The sequence below is a fragment of the Hypomesus transpacificus genome, unplaced genomic scaffold (genome assembly GCF_021917145.1).
Source record: "Hypomesus transpacificus isolate Combined female unplaced genomic scaffold, fHypTra1 scaffold_42, whole genome shotgun sequence".
NCBI lineage: Eukaryota > Metazoa > Chordata > Actinopteri > Osmeriformes > Osmeridae > Hypomesus > Hypomesus transpacificus.
The window spans coordinates 1,430,539-1,449,789 of record NW_025813938.1 but is presented as its reverse complement, the minus strand read 5'-3'; the positions used below and the strand labels follow the sequence as shown (position 1 = coordinate 1,449,789).

Genomic DNA, 19,251 nt, shown 5'->3' with positions numbered 1-19,251 from the left:
GTGTGTGCGTGTGGTGTGTCTATGTGCATATCAATGAGTTCAATCAGTTCTGTGAGGTACAGGAGGAGGATGAAGAGGAGGAGCTGTTGTCTTATATAAAAGCAGAGCTTTTCCCAAAGCTTCTGACAGGACAGCGGACACACACAGGACCTGCCATCATCTGTTGGGACATATGCCTGGGTCACACCAGCCCCAGGTAAACCCACCTCCCACAGAGACACAGATACTGTAGGTGAGAAATGAAATAACTATATACATAGCAGGTTGGTGTGTTGTGTTTGCTCCCGGGGTGTTCGTCTATACTCCTAGACACGGCTTTCTTTTGTTGATCAGTTGTTTGTGGTCAGTTGTAACTGATTTAACTATTTGTACTCGCTGTGAATTATATTATTGTTGCTTGCTCTCCTCCAGGTACACCTTAGGACTTTCAAAGTTTATGTTGTTTAATTTAAATTTGTTTAACTACATGCTTCTCTGGTTCTACTCATTGGCACTTATTTGCTTTTCACAATGTATGTTTCACGTTTTGCCTAACCACGATGTTTTTGGGGCTATCTCGTTGGTTTTGATCATTGACCTATGCACTTTTTGTAAAGCTCTCTCTTGTAAGTCGTTTTGGATAAAAGCGTCTACTAAATGACTAAGGGTGTAACAATATATTGTGGAGCAATATATGGTAATACAAATATTTTACAATATGTATGTAGAGTTATGGCAATATTTTTACAATATGATGTCCGTTTGATCCTATTGATTGAGCTACCTGCTCGTGACCAACTCTGCACCTGCGTCATGCGTGCATTCATTGCATTCACAGAAATCGCTTGAACTGAGTTAACTAAATTGTATTTACAACAAAGAAAATTATTGAAAATGTTTAATGTTTTGGAAATAAATCTGTTAATTGAATTTCAATTTCATTTAAAATGTTGTTCAAAATATCGTGATACATATTGTATCGTGAGCTGAGTGTATCGTTACACCCCTACAAATGACTAAATGTAAATGATTTATTGCTAAGAAATGAGCAGTTTTCCGTTTCTGTGGTGTGGTGGTGCTGAAACAACACAGAACGTAGACAATTAACATCACACTCCCGACCCATCATATTACAGAATATTCTACAAATAATATGTTACCATGGCTATCATAATTAAACTAATATTATACATTCTATTAACATTATGTTAATAAAATCCGACCACTATCGAAAACAAAACTAAACATTCCACATCGAAGTATCATACACAATGCTCCAACCACTACATTGGACTATTTATAAACTTTACAGAATCAAATAAGGTTTAACAATCAGAGGACTAAGAACAACAACCAAACAACTTACTTTTATCATGAATGCACCATTTTGCTAAATTAAAGATTGCTCACTGCGAGCATAAAAAGAAAACTTAGTGCGGTATTACTGTAGAAGACCACCGTCATTTCGACTACCTGATAAAGGTCTGTTGACAAGCGTAGTCGGTCTCCTGTTGGCTGATCCCACCAGCCTTTCTTACAGATTAAGAAACTGGTAGAAGCCAGTAGATGACCAAGTGTAGATGTGATGGGCAGGGTGCAGGACAGTTACATTCTACTAACGTTTTTTAAGGCAAACTTTTCCTTTGACGTTGTGACAGTTTGGTTTTCGTGTTCTCTCTCTGCTTTACAGACTGTCAAGGTAATTATGTTTAGTGGTTTAAGTTGAAGGAATACCGTCGAGTGAATTAATGACTGTTCAGGTGAGAGACATCTCAGATTTTGTCTGTCACGAGGTGCAGGGAGGACCCAAGCGTGAGGACACAAGAAAGATCGCTATACATACAGTATGTATAAGACATAAGTAACAGTAATGCATTCACTTCCTACTCTGGAACATTTCCTCTGGAATTTATTTATTTAAGTCCATTAATGCTATTTTTATTTTTTTAAATGGCTTGGTGTCGCAACAATTTTACTCACAGGAATGACATAACATTCACCGGACTAGGTCTAGGTCAGTTAATAAGTAGGTCACTAACAATAACTCTCTCATTTTCATTGACTTTTAACAGTGCAGAGGATTGGGATAGGTTTTGTGAGCAAACATTTTAGTTACTTATTTCCATGGTTCTAGAATTCTCTCTTGAAAAATACAAAACTTGATCTAGTTATGCTGGTAAAGTTGATCCATGTTTAAATAACAGAGGAATTAAATGTTTAATGACGATATCTTCATGTTTTTCTTTGTATTTTAGTAAATTATCTAACCTTGTTGTTTAATTGTCCTGTATCATTAAAGGTTGACTGAAAAAATATACAAAACCCATCTTCTGTTCTCTTTTCCAGGATAGCCCAGACAACAACCTGAAGGACAACGTTTTCTCCTGGCTAGGATACTCCCCAAACATTCACTCTACGGTAAGACTGGACTGGACTAGACCAGTCTGTATTTTTTCCTTCTATGATGACGTGTTGTCGGGTCACACTCCACGTCTCTGAGAATCTCTCTCTTCCCAGCAGCACCTCCGACAGCTGCAGCCCCTGATGTCCGACCTGGAGGCAGAGGCAGGAGGGGGGCTTGAGGGGAGCCCGGCCCAGGGAGAGAAGCCCCCAGCTGGGCAGGCCTGGCGCAGGGCCAGGGGGCACATCCTCCTGGGAGTGTCCTACTTCTCAGGAGACATGGAGGCCTTCGGGGAGTGGATGAAGAGTAAGAGAAGGAGTTGTCCCCCTGGCAGACACATGCAGCTCCTGCAGGGAGGGTCTGCCTTGTAGCTGAGGAAAAGACAATAGGGTCATGAGGGCTTGACAGAAAGTCTTTCATGAGTCTTTTTAACAAACACACACACAGTACTCCGAGCCCAGTGGCACAATGCAAAAACACCCAAGAAGATAAAATCATATGATAAACTGATGAACTGATAAACAGATTGTTATTATAAGCTTAAAACAGGGTGAAGTCTAGTGATTCCAACCTCACTGACTGACCACAGACCCCTCCCTCCATCCCCCAGATCAGTTCTTCCTGCTCCAGCTGTGTGACTGGGTGCTACGTGGGGCTGCCCAGGTGATGTTTGTGAACAACCCTCTGAGCGGGGTGATCATCTTTGCGGGACTCGCCTTGCAGAACCCCTGGTGGGCTCTCAACGGCTTCACCGGGACTCTGTTCGCCACCATCTCTGCTCTCATCCTCAGACAGAACAGGTATGTGTGTGTTATGTGATGCAGGCCAACAAACCAATTTCCCAAAAGAACAGGCAGTCCCCTTCAACATTCCTAGACATTCTCAGGAGACGAAGGTCAACGGTTTTCATTAACTGTGTGTGTGCGTACGTTTGCCTGTGTGCCTGTGTCTGTGTGTGTGTGTGTGTGTAGGGGGGCTATCTCTGCAGGTCTGTATGGATATAACGGGATCCTGGTGGGCCTGCTGATGGCTGTGTTCTCCAACGCAGGAAACTGGTACTGGTGGCTACTGCTGCCCAACATCTTCATGTCCATGGCCTGGTGAGTGTGTGTGTATGTGTGTGTGTGTATTCATATGTAAGTGTGTATACATATGTGTGTGTGTGTGTCATATCTGATGTTGCGGCAAAACAGCCACGCCCCCCTCAGCGTTCCACCCCTCTTCTTAACCAATCGCTGCTCTCCGTGAAAACATCCCAAAAACGTTGTCAGTACCTGGAAAGTGCGAGCGCATCTCTTATCTCCCAGCTCATCAAAGGAAGAAAACACCTCAGGTGGTGACGATGCTCGTCTGATTTAAGACCTTCAAGTCAGGGGCTAAATGACTGTTTTGTCTCTCCCTGGGAGTGTGGTGCATGTTCCACAGTGACAGTGCAGTCTGCAAGTGACCTAGTTAGATGAGTCTCCACTGTGTCGGTGGTGGAGATCATATCGGACCTGCTAGTGGTGTCATTCCTCTGATATCAGCCTCATGCCGTGCACAGTAGCTGGTTTTATGTAACCGCTGGTTATGACTCAGACTCAATCTTACATGTACACTGGCGATGTCGCTCGCCCCGCTCCCTTGATCTGATGGCGCCAACTCTCCCCAGCCGTGCCCCTCTCGTACGCTACGCTGGTGTAGAGAGGCAGAAAGAGGACACATACACACTCACTCACACACACTCACACACACACACACACACACACACACACACACACACACACACACACACACACACACAGCATTTGGTGTTTATGAAAGGGAGTGATGGAGAGATAGGAGGTCTATCTACAGCGAGTGTGTGTTTTTGTGTGTTTGTGTGTGTGCATGTGTGTGCATGTGTGGAATGAGCATTCCAGAGATAATTAGGCTCAGGTCTTCTGTACCTCGGTGTACCTTGAACCAACCTGAAGATCTCGGCTGGAGGTCACCATGGAGGAGCAGGAGGAAGAGGAGGAAGAGGAGAAGGAGGTCGGGGTGTGGGACAATCTTTAACCCGTCTCTAAACTCTGAGTCAATTCAATTCAATTTTTAAATTCAAGTTTATTGTCATATGTACAGGATACACCAGTATACATGTACAATGAAAAGCTTTGTGAAAAGTCAGGTGAAGACTGAGATATCAGCCTTATCTGATCTGGATGCAAGAAATAGAAAATTAAATCCTGAACCTGCTCACCTGACGGTCATGACCTTCTGCAGTAACCGTTCCACATTCCACATTGAGCGTGCATCCAGGAAGTAAACCTTAACACGTGTCACGCTGAGCTGTCGAAGGTCAGGCCAACAGGTGTGACATCTGATGCAGAGACATGTGGGTGCGTGTCGTGCAAGTGTGCATTCCCCTGATGCACCCTCCCTCCTCACCTCTCCTCACCCTCCTCCCCTCTCCTCACCCCCCTCCCTCCCTCTCCTCATCCCCCTCCCTCCCTCTCCTCATCCCCCTCCCTCCCTCTCCTCATCCCCCTCCCTCCCTCCCTCTCCTCATCCCCCTCCCCTCTCCTCATCCCCCTCCCTCCCTCTCCTCATCCCCCTCCCTCCCTCCCTCTCCTCATCCCCCTCCCCTCTCCTCACCCCCCTCCCTCCCTCTCCTCATCCCCCTCCCTCCCTCCCTCTCCTCATCCCCCTCCCTCCCTCCCTCTCCTCATCCCCCTCCCTCCCTCTCCTCACCTCCTTCCCTCTCCTCATCCCCCTCCCTCCCTCTCCTCATCCCCCTCTTCTCATCCTCCTCTCCCTCTCTCAGTCCTATTGTGTCTAGTGCCTTGGCTTCCATAAACAGTCGCTGGGACCTGCCTGTGTTCACTCTGCCCTTCAACATCCTGGTGTGCCTGCACATGGTGGCCACCGGCCACTACAACCATCACTTCCCCCAGGTGCTTATCCAGCCTCGCTCCCAGCTGGCCAACATCTCCTGGGAGCAGGTGGACGTGGCCAAGGTCAGTGTGTGTGTGTGTGTGTGTGTGTGTGTGGTGATGTTTTCAGGCCGGGAAGAAACTTGGAATCATTTGTGATTTTGCATCGGGTTTACAGTGACAGTTGTGATCGCGAAAATGGATCTGTGATAAAGCTTCTCTCTCTCCCTCCAGCTCTTCAGATGGATCTGTGATAAAGCTTCTCTCTCTCCCTCCAGCTCTTCAGATGGATCTGTGATAAAGCTTCTCTCTCTCCCTCCAGCTCTTCAGATGGATCTGTGATAAAGCTTCTCTCTCTCCCTCCAGCTCTTCAGATGGATCTGTGATAAAGCTTCTCTCTCTCCCTCCAGCTCTTCAGATGGATCTGTGATAAAGCTTCTCTCTCTCCCTCCAGCTCTTCAGATGGATCTGTGATAAAGCTTCTCTCTCTCCCTCCAGCTCTTCAGATGGATCTGTGATAAAGCTTCTCTCTCTCCCTCCAGCTCTTCAGATGGATCTGTGATAAAGCTTCTCTCTCTCCCTCCAGCTCTTCAGATGGATCTGTGATAAAGCTTCTCTCTCTCCCTCCAGCTCTTCAGATGGATCTGTGATAAAGCTTCTCTCTCTCCCTCCAGCTCTTCAGATGGATCTGTGATAAAGCTTCTCTCTCTCCCTCCAGCTCTTCAGATGGATCTGTGATAAAGCTTCTCTCTCTCCCTCCAGCTCTTCAGATCGGTGCCTGTGGGGATCGGTCAGGTGTACGGCTGCGATAACCCCTGGACTGGAGGGCTCTTCATCCTCTCCTTGGTCATCTCCTCACCCATCACCTGCGCTCACGCTGTCATAGGGTCTGCCGTGGGCATGGTCTCAGGTACACACCTGCACACACACACACACACCTGCACACACACACACAATCTCACACTCATCAGAGAAAACAAAACAGCTTACCGAAGTGTGTGTGTGTGCATGTGTGTTCCCATCAGGTTTGGCCCTGGCGGCTCCGTTTGAGGACATTTACTTCGGCCTGTGGGGGTACAACTGTGTCCTGGCCTGCATCGCCATCGGAGGCATGTTCTACGGGCTCACCTGGCAGGTCCACCTGCTGGCCGTCACCTGTGGTGAGTCACACTGTGACCTCACGCTGACCTTATATTGACCCCTCTCTGACCTCTCTGACCTGGTCTCTCTCTTTTCCCCCCCATCAGCTTTCTTCTGCGCCTACCTGGGCTCGGCCATCGCTAACATCATGTCCAGGGTGCGTGCTCACACACACACACACACACACACTCACAGAAGACACACAACCTTCCTTTATCTCTTCTTTAAGTGTGTGTGTGGTGTGTCTGTTTTCAGTTCGGACTCCCAGCATGCACCTGGCCTTTCTGTCTGTCGGCTCTGACCTTCCTGCTCCTCACCACGGAGTCGAGCAGCATCTTCAAGCTGCCGCTGGCCAATGTGACGTACCCCGAGAAGAACCTGGGCTTCTTCTGGAAGCTCCGCAAGACCGAGAGGATGGAGAGGGAGGAGAAGGAGAGAGAGAAAGAGAGAGAGGAGAAGGAGAGAGAGAAAGAGGAGAAGCAGAGAGAAAAAGAGAGAGAGGAGAAGCAGATAGAGAAAGAGAGAGAGGAGATGCAGATAGTGAAAGAGAGAGAGGAAAAGCAGATAGAGGATGAGAGGGAAGAAGAGGAGGACGAGAGAGAGGAGGAACTCAGTTTTGAGATGGAAATGTTGGAGGAAGGGAGGAGCAGGGAGGAGGGGGGGGGAGGAGGGGGAGGGGAGGAGGGGGAGGAGGGGGAGGGGAGGGAGACAATGAACTCAACAACAAGCAGGCAGCCGAAACAGATCGGAATAAAGATTACTGCACTACATGTCAGATATACACACACACACACAGTGTCAGTGAGTATGTGTGTGAGAGAGAGCAGTGATAACCTATAGTAACCTAGAAAGAAGTCTACACAGTAGGAAATATCACACCATGTCTTTCTGAAATGCTACCATCAGTGAATCTATCATTTTACTGTGTGATATATGTTGAAGGAGACGCACATTAAAAGTTTATATTTTTTCTAAAACACCGACTCAGAAAACTTTATTCCTTGAAGTTGTCTCTACACAATCTACACACACTCCTGTCAAGCACCCCGCATGCTCGCACACACACACGCACACACACACACACCTACATCTCTCATCATATAGGACAGTGTCCATACAGAACAAAGTGCCCGCATATCTTTTAAGGAAAACCATAAATCATACCACGTGAGGCCGTTCCTGGTGTCCCTAGACAGCATTCTCAGAATTCTAAGAAGTTCCCCAGAAGAAAAGTCTGTTCAGAGCCGTCATCCCCCACTCTGATGACACGATACAGTGCATGCATCTCCTGCTGCGCCCGTGAGCAGGTGAGACACCTGGTGGACGCCTCCGTCCTGTCAGGAACCTCAGAAAGTCTGAATCCTGACACCTGGGGTGGGTGTAGCTCAGTGGTTAGAGCATCTCAAAACAGACCAAGAGGTTGTAGGTCCAATTTCCCCGGCATGTCACCTTGGATGAAAGCATCTGTTAAATGATGTCTTTTATGAGAAGCACCTCAGAATAGTAAACATTCAAAGGTCTGTAAAGCCTTCTGGAGTCAACAAAACAGAATCACGGAATAGATCAGAAAAAAAGCAACTTTATTTCATATTTGTGTTGACATGAGGAGTGATGGCTATTCAAGCCCTGCTGCAGTATGGTCCAGAGCAGAGAGACAGGTCCTCTGGCCTCCTGTCTCTCCTCACATGATACAGACAGAGAGACAGGTCCTCTGGCCCCTGTCTCTCCTCACATGATACAGACAGAGAGACAGGTCCTCTGGCCCCTGTCTCTCCTCACATGATACAGACAGAGAGACAGGTCCTCTGGCCCCTGTCTCTCCTCACATGATACAGACAGAGAGACAGGTCCTCTGGCCCCTGTCTCTCCTCACATGATACAGACAGAGAGACAGGTCCTCTGGCCCCTGTCTCTCCTCACATGATACAGACAGACAGACAGGTCCTCTGGCCTCCTGTCTCTCCTCACATGATACAGACAGAGAGACAGGTGCTCTGGCCCCCTGTCTCTCCTCACATGATACAAAGACAGCTACAGCAGGAGCACAGCACAGCTACAACATTCACCTCCATAGGTACACCCATTAACACCTCAATGGATCCCCAGAGCTGTTACAATAACTAAAGTACACAAGTTGGAGTTCAGCAGTTCTTGACGTAATTGTACAACATCCTGGGGGGGTTCTCAGAGGAGAGATAGAGTCAGGGAGGGACAGAGGGCCTGGCTCTGTACCTGAACACACACACCTGAACACACACCTGAACACACACACCTGAACACACACCTGAACACACACACCTGCCAGCGGCTCAGACTGCTGAGCTCTAGTACACCACGCTGGAGCAAGATGACCAACGTCCCATCCAGCCAATCACAGGTGGAGGACAGTGGTAGAGTTTGACCTTTGACCTGGTCGAACCTTTGGGGGGGTGGGGGTTGCTAGGAGAAGGGAGGGTTGGTGGGTGAGGTGGAGGGGTTGCTAGGCGAGGAGGAGGGTAGGAGTTGGACAGGTAAGTATTTGGCCAGGCCAACCTGAGCTTGACTCAAAACTAAACTCCAACTGAGTTCAGGGGTAAATCTGTACATTCATAATTCATTGTGTACCTTCATACGCCAATGATAATCATTTCAAGCTTTTCATCCACGTAGCAACACGACAGGCTAGCCGACAGCTAGAAGGCTCTCCTGGTTCAGAAACACCTCTGTCCTTCTAGAGCACACATTCACTAAAGCTGCCCTGCGACCTGCCGTCGTTTACACACTATGTACAGAACACACAAAGAAGAAAGCTACCTTTAAAAGAAGAGGAAAAAACCAACACAGACAAACAGAAGCAGGTAAAGAGTATTTACATCTTAATTACAACTGTACAAGGCCCTGGGGGGGGGGGGGGGGTCTGTACAGTGATTGCACCAAACGCACAGAGGGAGTGGCCTAAATGACAGACAACGTCGTGAACTGGAGTCTGTTTGGACAATAGTGCAAACACTCGTCAGAACAGGCCACTGTGTGTGTGTATATGTGTGTGTGTGTCAGTGTGTGTCAGTGTGTGTGTCTGTGTGTCAGTGTGTGTGTTACAGCCAGCGCTGCAGTGTGGGCAGAATGCGGTCCACCCAGCGCTGGTTCAGTCTGATGGTCTCTGTCGCCTCCAGCACACTCCTCATCTGAGAGCCTCTCTGCTTCAGACTGGAGAAGAAGGCTTGGACCTGCACACACACACACACACACACACACACAGGTCAACACGACCCCCATTTAAAGGTGGCACACAGGTAAAGGCAGGCAGGCATACACACAGCACACCAGCGTACCTGCTCTAGATGTGCCTGTGTAGAGAACTGGGAGGTGGTAGATTTGATGATGCTCTGGATGGCATAAGAACCAACAGGAAACCTACCAACACAAACACACACACACAATCAGTTAGTAGTGAATAAATACATGTCCCGTAGGTGCAGTGATGCAGAGTGACCAGCAGAGGGACTCACTTCTCTATGAGCTGGTCCCAGTTCTGCTGGACAAAGTCCCAGGCGAACAGGTGGCCAGCGAAGCCGTCACTCACAGCTCTGACGACCAATGGCAGCTCTTGTGTCTGGATATCCTGGCCCAGAAGCCCCGCCCTCAGAACCCTGCAGGGAGAGGGAGGTCGCTCAGCTGTTAGCAATGGAGGACCAGACACACACACACACACCCCACACACACACAGTCCTCACCAGGCGATGCGGCGGGCGTCCTGGGTGGAGGCAAGGGCCCTCAGCAGCCTGCGTTTCTCAGCGGCGTCGGAGGCGTGTCCGTAGGCCTGCAGCAGGAAGTCCCAGCCTGCATCCGTCTGGGCGCCCGCGCGGTACACCACCCCCTGCAGGTCCCCCGGGATACTGCAACACACACAGCACAACACATCACTACAGATCCCACCCTCCAGATCCCACCCTCCAGATCCCCACCCTCCCTCCAGGCAGAGCGCAGTACCGGGTGGTGCTGTTGGGGGCGCTGTACTGGTTGAACAGCAGCAGAGCCTGCTGGGTGCAGTTCTGGAGGCCCAGGGCGCAGGCGGCCTCCAGCAGGGCGGAGCGCTGCTCCAGCCTGGACACGCTCTCCTCCTCCCCCCAGCCCTGGACATCCATCGCTGGCCTGAACACTTCCAGGATGTACCCCTGCACAGGGGGCACACAAACACACACCATACAACCACACAAGTCAAACGTGAAAAAGCCAGTGGTTACTTTGTGAGTAGGTGTGTGTGTGTGTGTAGGTGTGTGTGTGTGTGTGTGTGTAGGTGTGTGTGTGTGTGTGTAGGTGTGCGTGTACCTTCATGCGGGAGGCCAGCCCCTGCTCCTGTCTCTTGTCCAGCAGGAGGTACACCGTGCGCAGCTGAGACAGGGCCTCCAGCAGGGGGGCCGTCTCCGTCTCATTGGTTACGTAGCTCATCAGGCTGAGAACCTGCCGGAACGTCACACGGCCCAGTCTGGAGAGAGGGGGGGGAGGAGGGAGGAGGGGGGGGGGAGGGGGAGGAGGGAGGGAGGAGGGAGAGAGAGGAGGGGGAGAGAGGAGGGGGAGAGAGGTGGGAGGAAGAAGTAGAGGAAGAGAGGAGGGAGATATAGAAGGAAGGAAGGACAGATAAATCAATGCACTTACATCTCACTGTCTCTCTCATCCGCTCTATCAACAACACAAACACGCACACGCACACACACACAGACCTGGACAGGGCGAAGATGGTGTGTGTGAGCGAGGCGCGGTCCTGGTGAGTGAGAGTGTTGATGTTGGTGCTCAGGGCGTCGGTGAGGCGGGCCCAGCCTTGGTCTCCATAGTGCACCATGTAGAAGCCTGTGTTCCTGTAGTTCAGCTTCACCCACAACACACTGGAGGGCAGCACCACCGTGGCTGCACACACACACACACACACACACACACACAGGTGTACACATACGCACAAAATAGTTGAAGTCATCTTAGAATAAGATGAATACGCTTCATGGGTACAGGATTAGGATTCAGGGGTCAAAGTTCAGGGGTCAGAGTTTTACCTGTCTTGTTCTTCAGCATGAACATCTGACTGCAGCTGGGGGCGAAGCTACAGTTGTCGCTGACGTAGGTGATGGGGATGTGCCACAGGCTGCAGAAGACACAGCACAGCTCAGGATACACATCATGTGTGTGTGTGTGTGCGTGCGTGTGTGTGAACTCACCTGGAGGTGTGTGTGCTGTTGTCTGCGGACAGCAGGAAGTGTTCCTGAGTGAGGGTCAGATTACGTCCCTGCAGGGTGGCTGTGACCAATGGGAAGCCTTTCTGGAGCGTCCAGGTGTTCATCATGTCCGACACGCTCTCGGAGGGGGCGGGTACCTGGGCCTGGGGGAGGGGCATAACCAGCTAGTACGCTCTTCTGTGTTGCGGAGTAGGGTAGCCTAGCCGAGCATAGCCTAGCATGGTGTAGCCTAGCCTAACATAACATAGCCTAGCCTAACATAACATAGCCTAACATAGCCTAGCCTAGCCTAACATAACATAGCCTAGCCTAACATAACATAGCCTAGCCTAACATAGCCTAGCCTAACATAGCCTAGCCAAGCCTAACATAACATAGCCTAGCCTAACATAACCTAGCCTAGCCTAGCCTAGCTTAGCGCGGCCCACCCGTGTGAGGCTGTTCCAGAGGTCGTCGGTGACGGTGTTGGAGCCGCTGTAGCGTGACAGGTACTTGATGATGCCTTTCCGGAACTGACCGTCTGGCATGCTGGAGTTCAACATCAGCAGGATGGAGGCACCCTGCACACACACACACACACACACAGAGATATGGAACATGTACGTACGTTTGTGTGTGTGTGTGTGCTAGTGTGTGTGTGTGCGTGCACTACCTTCTCGTAGGAGACCGAGTCAAACATCTCCTCCACCTGCTCAGGTGAGGTCACCTGGGTGGACACGGGGTGGGAGGAGTTTAGAGCGTCCTTCGCCATGGCCTCCAATCGAACGCTCAGGAACACGTTACCCTGGCAACCAACACCATTCATGTCAGGGACAGGCGTATGTGTGTGCTTATAACTGTGTGTGAGACTGCAGTACTCACAGCATCCAGCTGGGGGAGCTGTCTGTCCAGGGAGAGGTACTGCATGTACGTAGCGAAGCCCTCGTTCAGCCACAGGTCGTTCCACCAGCGCATGGTTACCAGGTTACCAAACCACTGACACACAGCGCCATGGAAACGTTAGGGCAGCGCAATCACCCAACTCTCCCCATCACACACACACACTCTAGACCAGGGGTCACCAACCGCCCTGAGAGCTACTTCACGGGTACTGAGTCATACGAAGGGCTACCAGTTTGATACACTTGATTCTGAAATAACAAATTTGCTCAGTTTACCTTCAGCTCACTGACGAGTTGTGCTATTTTAAGAACAGGCCTGCAGGCGACTCATGTGGTCCTTGGAGGTGAGCTGGTGCCCACGGGCACCGTGTTGGTGACCCCTGCTCTCCACACACACACACACACACATCGTACACACACATCGTACACACACACTCTGCACACACACCCCCTACCTGGTGAGCCAGCTCGTGGGCGATGACAGAAGCGACCAGCTGCTTGTCCAGAGGAGAGGACTGGTTCCTCACCAGGAGGCTGGTCTCCCTGAAGGTGATCACACCCCAGTTCTCCATCGCCCCCGCCAGGAAGTCTGGGATGGCGACCAGGTCTGTAGGACGGACACACACACACACACACACACACACCAGCAGCTCAGGGGGTGGTCTGTGTGTGTGTGTGAGGGGGGGGTGATCTGTCGGTGTGTGAGGGGGGGTGATCTGTGTGTGTGTGTGCGCTCACCCAGCTTCTTCAGAGGGTAGTTGATGTCAAAGAAGGAATTGTAGAACAGCAGCAGGCTGGAGGCTGTGTCCAGAGCGAAGTGTGTGTGTTCCTTCTTATCAGGAACAGAGTAGACCGACACCTGCAGGAAACACACACACGTAAAATATACAAATATGCACTTGTCAAATATACACAGGTGCCACACACACACATATAAAATATGCAATTAAACACAGGACACACACGTCCCACAGGCAGACAGACAGGTCCCACAGGCAGACAGACAGGTCCCACAGACAGACAGGTCCCACAGGCAGACAGACAGGTCCCACAGACAGACAGGTCCCACAGGCAGACAGACAGGTCCCACAGGCAGACAGACAGGTACCACAGGCAGACAGGTCCCACATGCAGAAAGACAGGTACCACAGGCAGACAGACAGGTCCCACAGGCAGACAGACAGGTCCCACAGGCAGACAGGTCCCACAGGCAGACAGACAGGTCCCACAGGCAGACAGACAGGTACCACAGGCAGACAGGTCCCACATGCAGAAAGACAGGTACCACAGGCAGACAGACAGGTCCCACAGGCAGACAGACAGGTCCCACAGGCAGACAGACAGGTACCACAGGCAGACAGGTCCCACAGGCAGACAGACAGGTCCCACAGGCAGACAGACAGGTCCCACGGGCAGACAGACAGGTCCCACAGGCAGACAGACAGGTCCCACAGGCAGACAGGTCCCACATGCAGACAGACAGGTCCCACAGGCAGACAGACAGGTCCTAGAGGCAGACAGACAGGTGCTCAGGTACCAGCGTGTTGGAGACGTTGCGGGACACGCAGGTGAAGTCAGCCACGATGACGGCCACCAAGTAGGAGCTCATGTTCAGGCTCCTCTCAAACTCATCCTCCTGCAGCCCTCCAGACAGCAGACTGGTCTTACTCTGGACACACACACACACACACGCAGCAGGGTTACTGACTGGAAGTGACAGGCACCTTACAAGCTAAAGAGAGTTAGGTGTGTGTATGAGTGTGTGTGTGTGTGTGCTACCCTGGGCATGTTGGAGAGGGAGATATATCCTGGCTCTCGGATGACGCGGATCAGGAAGGTGGCTTTGAACGAGGGCTCGTCAAAACAGGGGAAGGCTTTCCTGGCTGACAGGGGCTCAAATTGGGTGGCAGCTAGGACCCTGGGGAGAGAGCAGAGGGGGAGGGAGGGAGTCAGAGAGTTCAGCAAGCGCTTCTGGAGCTGCGTTCCTATCTCCTGATTGGTCAGTGTAGGAGCTGCGTTCCTACCTCCTGGCTCCTGATTGGTCAGTGTAGGAGCTGTTGTAGAGTCCGCTGTAGGAGTGGGACAGGCTGGAGGAGTAGCCCAGGCTCAGTTCACAAGTCTGTCCGGCCCGGAGCTCCTCAGGGAAGGACACGGCGATCTGTTGCCAGGCAGGGTACTCTAGCACCTCCACCTGCCTCGCCTCCGCCCCGCCCAGCTGAGGACAAACAGGGGGTTAGTCCTCCACCTCCTCCTCCTCTCCTTCTATTCTCTACTTCCAGACTCTCCTCTCCTCCTCTCCTCTACCTCCTCCTCCTCCTCTTCTTCCTCCTCCTCTCCTTCTATTTTCTACTTCCAGACTCTCCTCTACCTCCTCCTCCTCCTCTTCTTCCTCCTCCTCCTCTCCTTCTTTTCTCTACTTCCAGACTCTCCTCTCCTCCTCTCCTCTACCTCCTCCTCCTCCTCTTCTTCCTCCTCCTCTCCTTCTATTCTCTACTTCCAGACTCTCCTCTCCTCTCTTCCTCCACTACCTCCTCCTCCTCCTCCTCTTCTTCCTCCTCTCCTCTTCTTCCTCCTCTCCTTCTATTCTCTACTTCCAGACTCTCCTCTCCTCTCTTCCTCCTCTACCTCCTCCTCCTCCTCTTCTTCCTCCTCCTCTCCTTCTATTCTCTACTTCCAGACTCTCCTCTCCTCTCTTCCTCCGCTACCTCCTCCTCTTCCTCTTCTTCCTCCTCTCCTCTTCTTCTTCCTCCTCTCCTTCTATTTTCTACTTCCAGACTCTCCTCTCTTCCTCCTCTACCTCCTCCTCCTCCTCTTCTTCTTCCTCTTCTCCTTCTATTCTCCACTTCCAGACTCTCCTCTCCTCTCTTCCTCCGCTACCTCCTCCTCTTCTTCCTCCTCTCCTCTTCTTCCGCCTCCTCTCCTTCTATTCTACTCCCTCCTCTCCTCTCTTCCTCCTCTACCTCCTCCTCCTCCTCTCCTCTTCTTCCTCCTCCTCTCCTTCTATTCTACTCCCTCCTCTCCTCTCTTCCTCCTCTACCTCTTCCTCCTCCTCTTCCTCCTCCTCTTCCTCCTCCTCTCCTTCTATTCTCTACTTCCAGACTCTCCTCTCCTCCTCTCCTCTCCTGCCCCCTCTCCTCACTTCCTCCTCTTCTTCCCCTCCTATCCTCCTCCATCTCCAATTCTCCACCTGCTCTTCTTCCTCATGTCCTCTCACTCCATCGTAGTCATATCCTATCTTCAGGGTTGTCATGGTGACGCCCCTACCTTGAAGGTTGCCTTGGTGATGTTGAGAGTTGCGCTGTGCAGGACGATGCGCTTGGTGTCGTGCTGTATCGCCATGGTGATGACGACGTGCCCGGTGAAGGTCATGGTGGTGAGGTTAGGGGTCAGAGAGAGGTCGTAGTTCACAGGTCGCACACTGGCTGGGAGGCGGAGCTCTGTCCAGGGAAACAGCTTCCCATTGGTCGCTCGCGGATACACCAGTTCCATGGGAGTAGAGGAGTTGGACTTATGACAACCAGCCTGGGAAGGAGGGAAATACAGAATAATGACACAATAATCACACATGCTCAGATCCTCAACATTATATGAGCCACTACGCACGCACGCACACACACACACACACACACACACACACACACACACACACACAGTGGTACCTTGGTGAAGGTGCATCCTGGGAGGAGGTAGAGCACCATGGATATGGACACCAGCAGCACCAGGATGAACACACACACAGCCACGGTACGACCTGAGGGCCGAGAACACGACCTGACACACACACACACACAGAGACGTGTAAAAAAAGTGTCATTATGACGAATAACCTCGCGAATAAATCCCATTCTGATTCTGATTCTGATTAATCACTGAGAGCACCAGCACCAGTTGGCTTGGCCTACACACACACACACACACACACACACCCCTACCTGGGCAGTGCTTGTCTTGTGTAGGGGGAGGAGCTAGGGCGGAGGGCGGAGCTACGGTTCATGAAGGACATGCCCAGGAGGCGGGCTGATGACTCATAGTCCTCCTCCTCGTCATCTAGCTCCGCCTCCCCGAGCCCGCGCACCAGCAGCCGGGAGCTGCGCGGCTCGTACACCACCTCCTCCGGCTCCAGAGCAGGAAACGCCTGCACACACAGGATATGACCTCACACACTCAGGACGTGACCTCACACACACACAAGATATCATTCTACACTTACAGGTTATGGAGTTGTTTGATGTTGCGCCTGTGATATGATATTATTTTGCTGTACTGTACTGTGCGCTAGAGTCACTGAGACGTGGCACTACTGATCTCCTGCTGTACTGTGTTTGTGTTGTGTTGGGTTTCAACCCCGGACGATGTAGAGTACCGGGAATGCAGCTGAGTCTTTGGCCAGGTCCACAACATCTGGCTCCTCCTCAAACATGCTGTTCTCTATCATGTTCCTGGGTAGAGAGGCATGGTCTGGGAGGGAGGGAGACAGGGTTAACACCAACAGGACTGGTTCAGTGAGAACACTGTGTTGATGTGGCTGCTGAAGACAGGAGAGATATGAAAGAGCAGGAAGCTGTAATACAGCCTTCACCACCTGCTCAGATCTCTGTTTGATCAAGCCCGAAACTCTCACAAGTCTGACTGACTGACTGACTGGATGACTGACTGGATAACTGACTGACTGGATAACTGACTGACTGGATAACTGACTGACTGACTGGATAACTGACTGACTAGGCTACAGAGAGTCTGCTTACAATAAGCAGTCAACTACTTCCTGGTTTCCTCAACCTTTCATCCCAGCAGCTGCTGTCTGTGTGACTCCTCTGACGACAGATGAAGACAGGGAAAGAGAAGTGGGCTGTAAACGTAGACAGAAGCCCAGTGATCAGGCAGTGTGCCAGCGCGTGACTCTCAGACACCTCCCTTCTCTTCACCATCCTGGCTAGGGGAAAACACTGAGGGCTGTGTCAGCCAGAACCTCCTCTCCCTCCTCCACACCCCCTTTCCCTCCTCCACACCCCCTCTCCCTCCTCCACACCCCCTCTCCCTCCTCCACACCCCCTCTCCCTCCTCCACACCCCCTCTCCTTCGTCCAGACCTTAGCCCTTTTTTCCCTTCCCAACCTAGACAGCTCTGTTTATGATCTCATTTAATCATCAAAAAAAGTGCAGGAACCCCAGACCAGACCCAGAGTAAGATTTTAGTTTGGAGAACAGCTTTTTAAAGTCCTTGTAGTTGCAACATTCTCTTCCTGTTGTTGCTCTACAGAACTTCAAGCCTAACATTGATGTGGTTTGTCGCATTGAAGTCCGTTTCATTGTCAAAATGTTTCTGTCTGTCTATCTAGAGATAAATACATAGACGTATCTCTCTAATGGGGCAGAGAGATGCAGAGAGAGAAAGAGAGAGAAAGAGAGAGACAGAGAAAGACAGAGAGAGAGAGAGAGAGAGAGAGAGAGAGAGAGAGAGAGAGAGAGAGAGAGAGAGAGAGAGGCCCCGTGAGAAAGGTCACTCTAGTTCAACCCTCTGCCCCTGGAGGTCTTATCACACGAACAGGCAGTGCGGAGTTCTGATATCGAATTAACACAGTCTGTTTGTTTAGGGCCGAGAAAAAGATCTGCGAGACTTGAAGCTAACAAACACCTCGGAAGGCAGCTGGTAGCCAGTGCACAATTCTGGGCGCGTGTGTGTGTATAGTGCTGGCTGTGTGTATACAGTGCTTTATGTGTCAATAACTTAACAATAGTGATATCCATAAATCTGTAGATACTAACCTGCCAGACGTATCAAGACAATTGAAAGTAGCCAATAATTTAATAAAGAACAAGTTTTAATGCTTGGCTTTGGCACTCAAGTTCTTTCATGGTTTTTTTGGCTGGCTAAAAGTGGGTCGTTCGAGACACTGATGATAAAACAGATTAAGTCAACCTAAAGCTAGCAGTCAGACATACATTGAAAGGCCTTCCCTAACGTGACGGGGGACTGACAATAAGAATGCGGTGTCCCCAAGTGAATGTCATCCTGCAGGTCAACTGGCTATCTGGCTAGTACGACCCAAGCTAGTGCTAGCTGTTAGCTTTCCACTGTCACTGCAAAGAAAGTCTGCCAGCTAGCCAGCTAGCTACTAGCCATCTTCCTTACCGTTGTTGATATTGTCGAAGGGATCCATGCTGGCGCCTGGATGGTCTGTTCACGTCCAGAACAACGTCCAACAGGACAAGGATTTAAACGAGCTATAACTAACCCTGCTATCCAGACCAGGGCTGTGATGTTGTGTTAGCAAGAAAAATTAATGAGTCCGTAGGACCAGAATAAGGCTATCCCAGCTAGCCAGCTAACTTTGATACCAGCTCACAGCCACAAGTTTATTCTCCATCAGTCCATGTCGTTGGCAGTTTAAATACAACTGCAAGTCTAAGAAAGCGAACTTATTACAGAAAGCAACAAAAACCTAACCAATATCGAGTTACTATTCAAAGAGGAACTTCCTCCCTCCGAGACTAGTTGTTGACAGCTTTCCGTCAAAATATGAGCCGCGATTCTATTGGACACGCATGCAGTGACGGGGCGGGGCGGGGCTAGGAGGGTGGAGGCGGGCTAGGTGAGGTGTAAAGAAGAAAAATACACTTAAAAAATAGTAAAATACACACACACACAAACACACACACACACACATGCACACACTTACCTAGCTGAATATAGGAAGACTTTAATTTTTGACTTGGTGAGGCAAGATGTAGAGTCCAATTCTCATGCCA

The 19,251-nt window shown here is 50.7% G+C and overlaps 2 protein-coding genes across 2 annotated transcripts; one reads left to right on the top strand and one right to left on the bottom strand.

Annotated features, from left to right (window-relative positions):
• Positions 1-129: 129 nt before the first annotated feature.
• Positions 130-6,933, top strand: slc14a2 (solute carrier family 14 member 2; the record flags this gene model as incomplete). Its single annotated transcript, XM_047016614.1, has 12 exons — positions 130-196; positions 1,670-1,678; positions 1,779-1,823; positions 2,326-2,397; positions 2,497-2,686; positions 2,991-3,180; positions 3,352-3,480; positions 5,166-5,358; positions 6,037-6,184; positions 6,300-6,434; positions 6,522-6,571; positions 6,670-6,933. Coding segments are annotated over exons 1-12 (1,449 nt in total), but the record flags the coding sequence as incomplete, so codon positions are not given.
• Positions 6,934-7,973: 1,040 nt separating this feature from the next.
• On the bottom strand, positions 7,974-19,008 carry LOC124464778 (leucyl/cystinyl aminopeptidase). Its single transcript, XM_047016613.1, has 22 exons — positions 18,635-19,008; positions 16,866-16,960; positions 16,435-16,637; positions 16,162-16,273; positions 15,767-16,024; positions 14,527-14,717; positions 14,282-14,420; positions 14,040-14,171; positions 13,241-13,361; positions 12,958-13,109; positions 12,483-12,596; positions 12,274-12,405; positions 12,050-12,181; positions 11,604-11,764; positions 11,442-11,530; positions 11,115-11,298; positions 10,723-10,879; positions 10,384-10,568; positions 10,128-10,289; positions 9,903-10,043; positions 9,726-9,807; positions 7,974-9,620 (listed from the first exon to the last, which is right to left on the bottom strand). The coding sequence occupies exons 1-22, from the start codon at positions 18,660-18,662 to the stop codon at positions 9,489-9,491; spliced, it is 3,102 nt and encodes a 1,033-aa protein (XP_046872569.1). The 5' UTR covers positions 18,663-19,008; the 3' UTR covers positions 7,974-9,488.
• Positions 19,009-19,251: the final 243 nt, after the last annotated feature.

Coding starts and splice junctions, on each gene's coding strand:
- LOC124464778 (XM_047016613.1), bottom strand. CDS start 18,662: ATGGATCCCTTCGACAATATCAACAACG. Junction 14,718..15,766: donor TCACCAAGGCAACCTTCAAG/GTAGGGGCGTCA, acceptor GTTTGTCCTCAG/CTGGGCGGGGCGGAGGCGAG. Junction 11,765..12,049: donor TCTGGAACAGCCTCACACGG/GTGGGCCGCGCT, acceptor CCCCTCCCCCAG/GCCCAGGTACCCGCCCCCTC.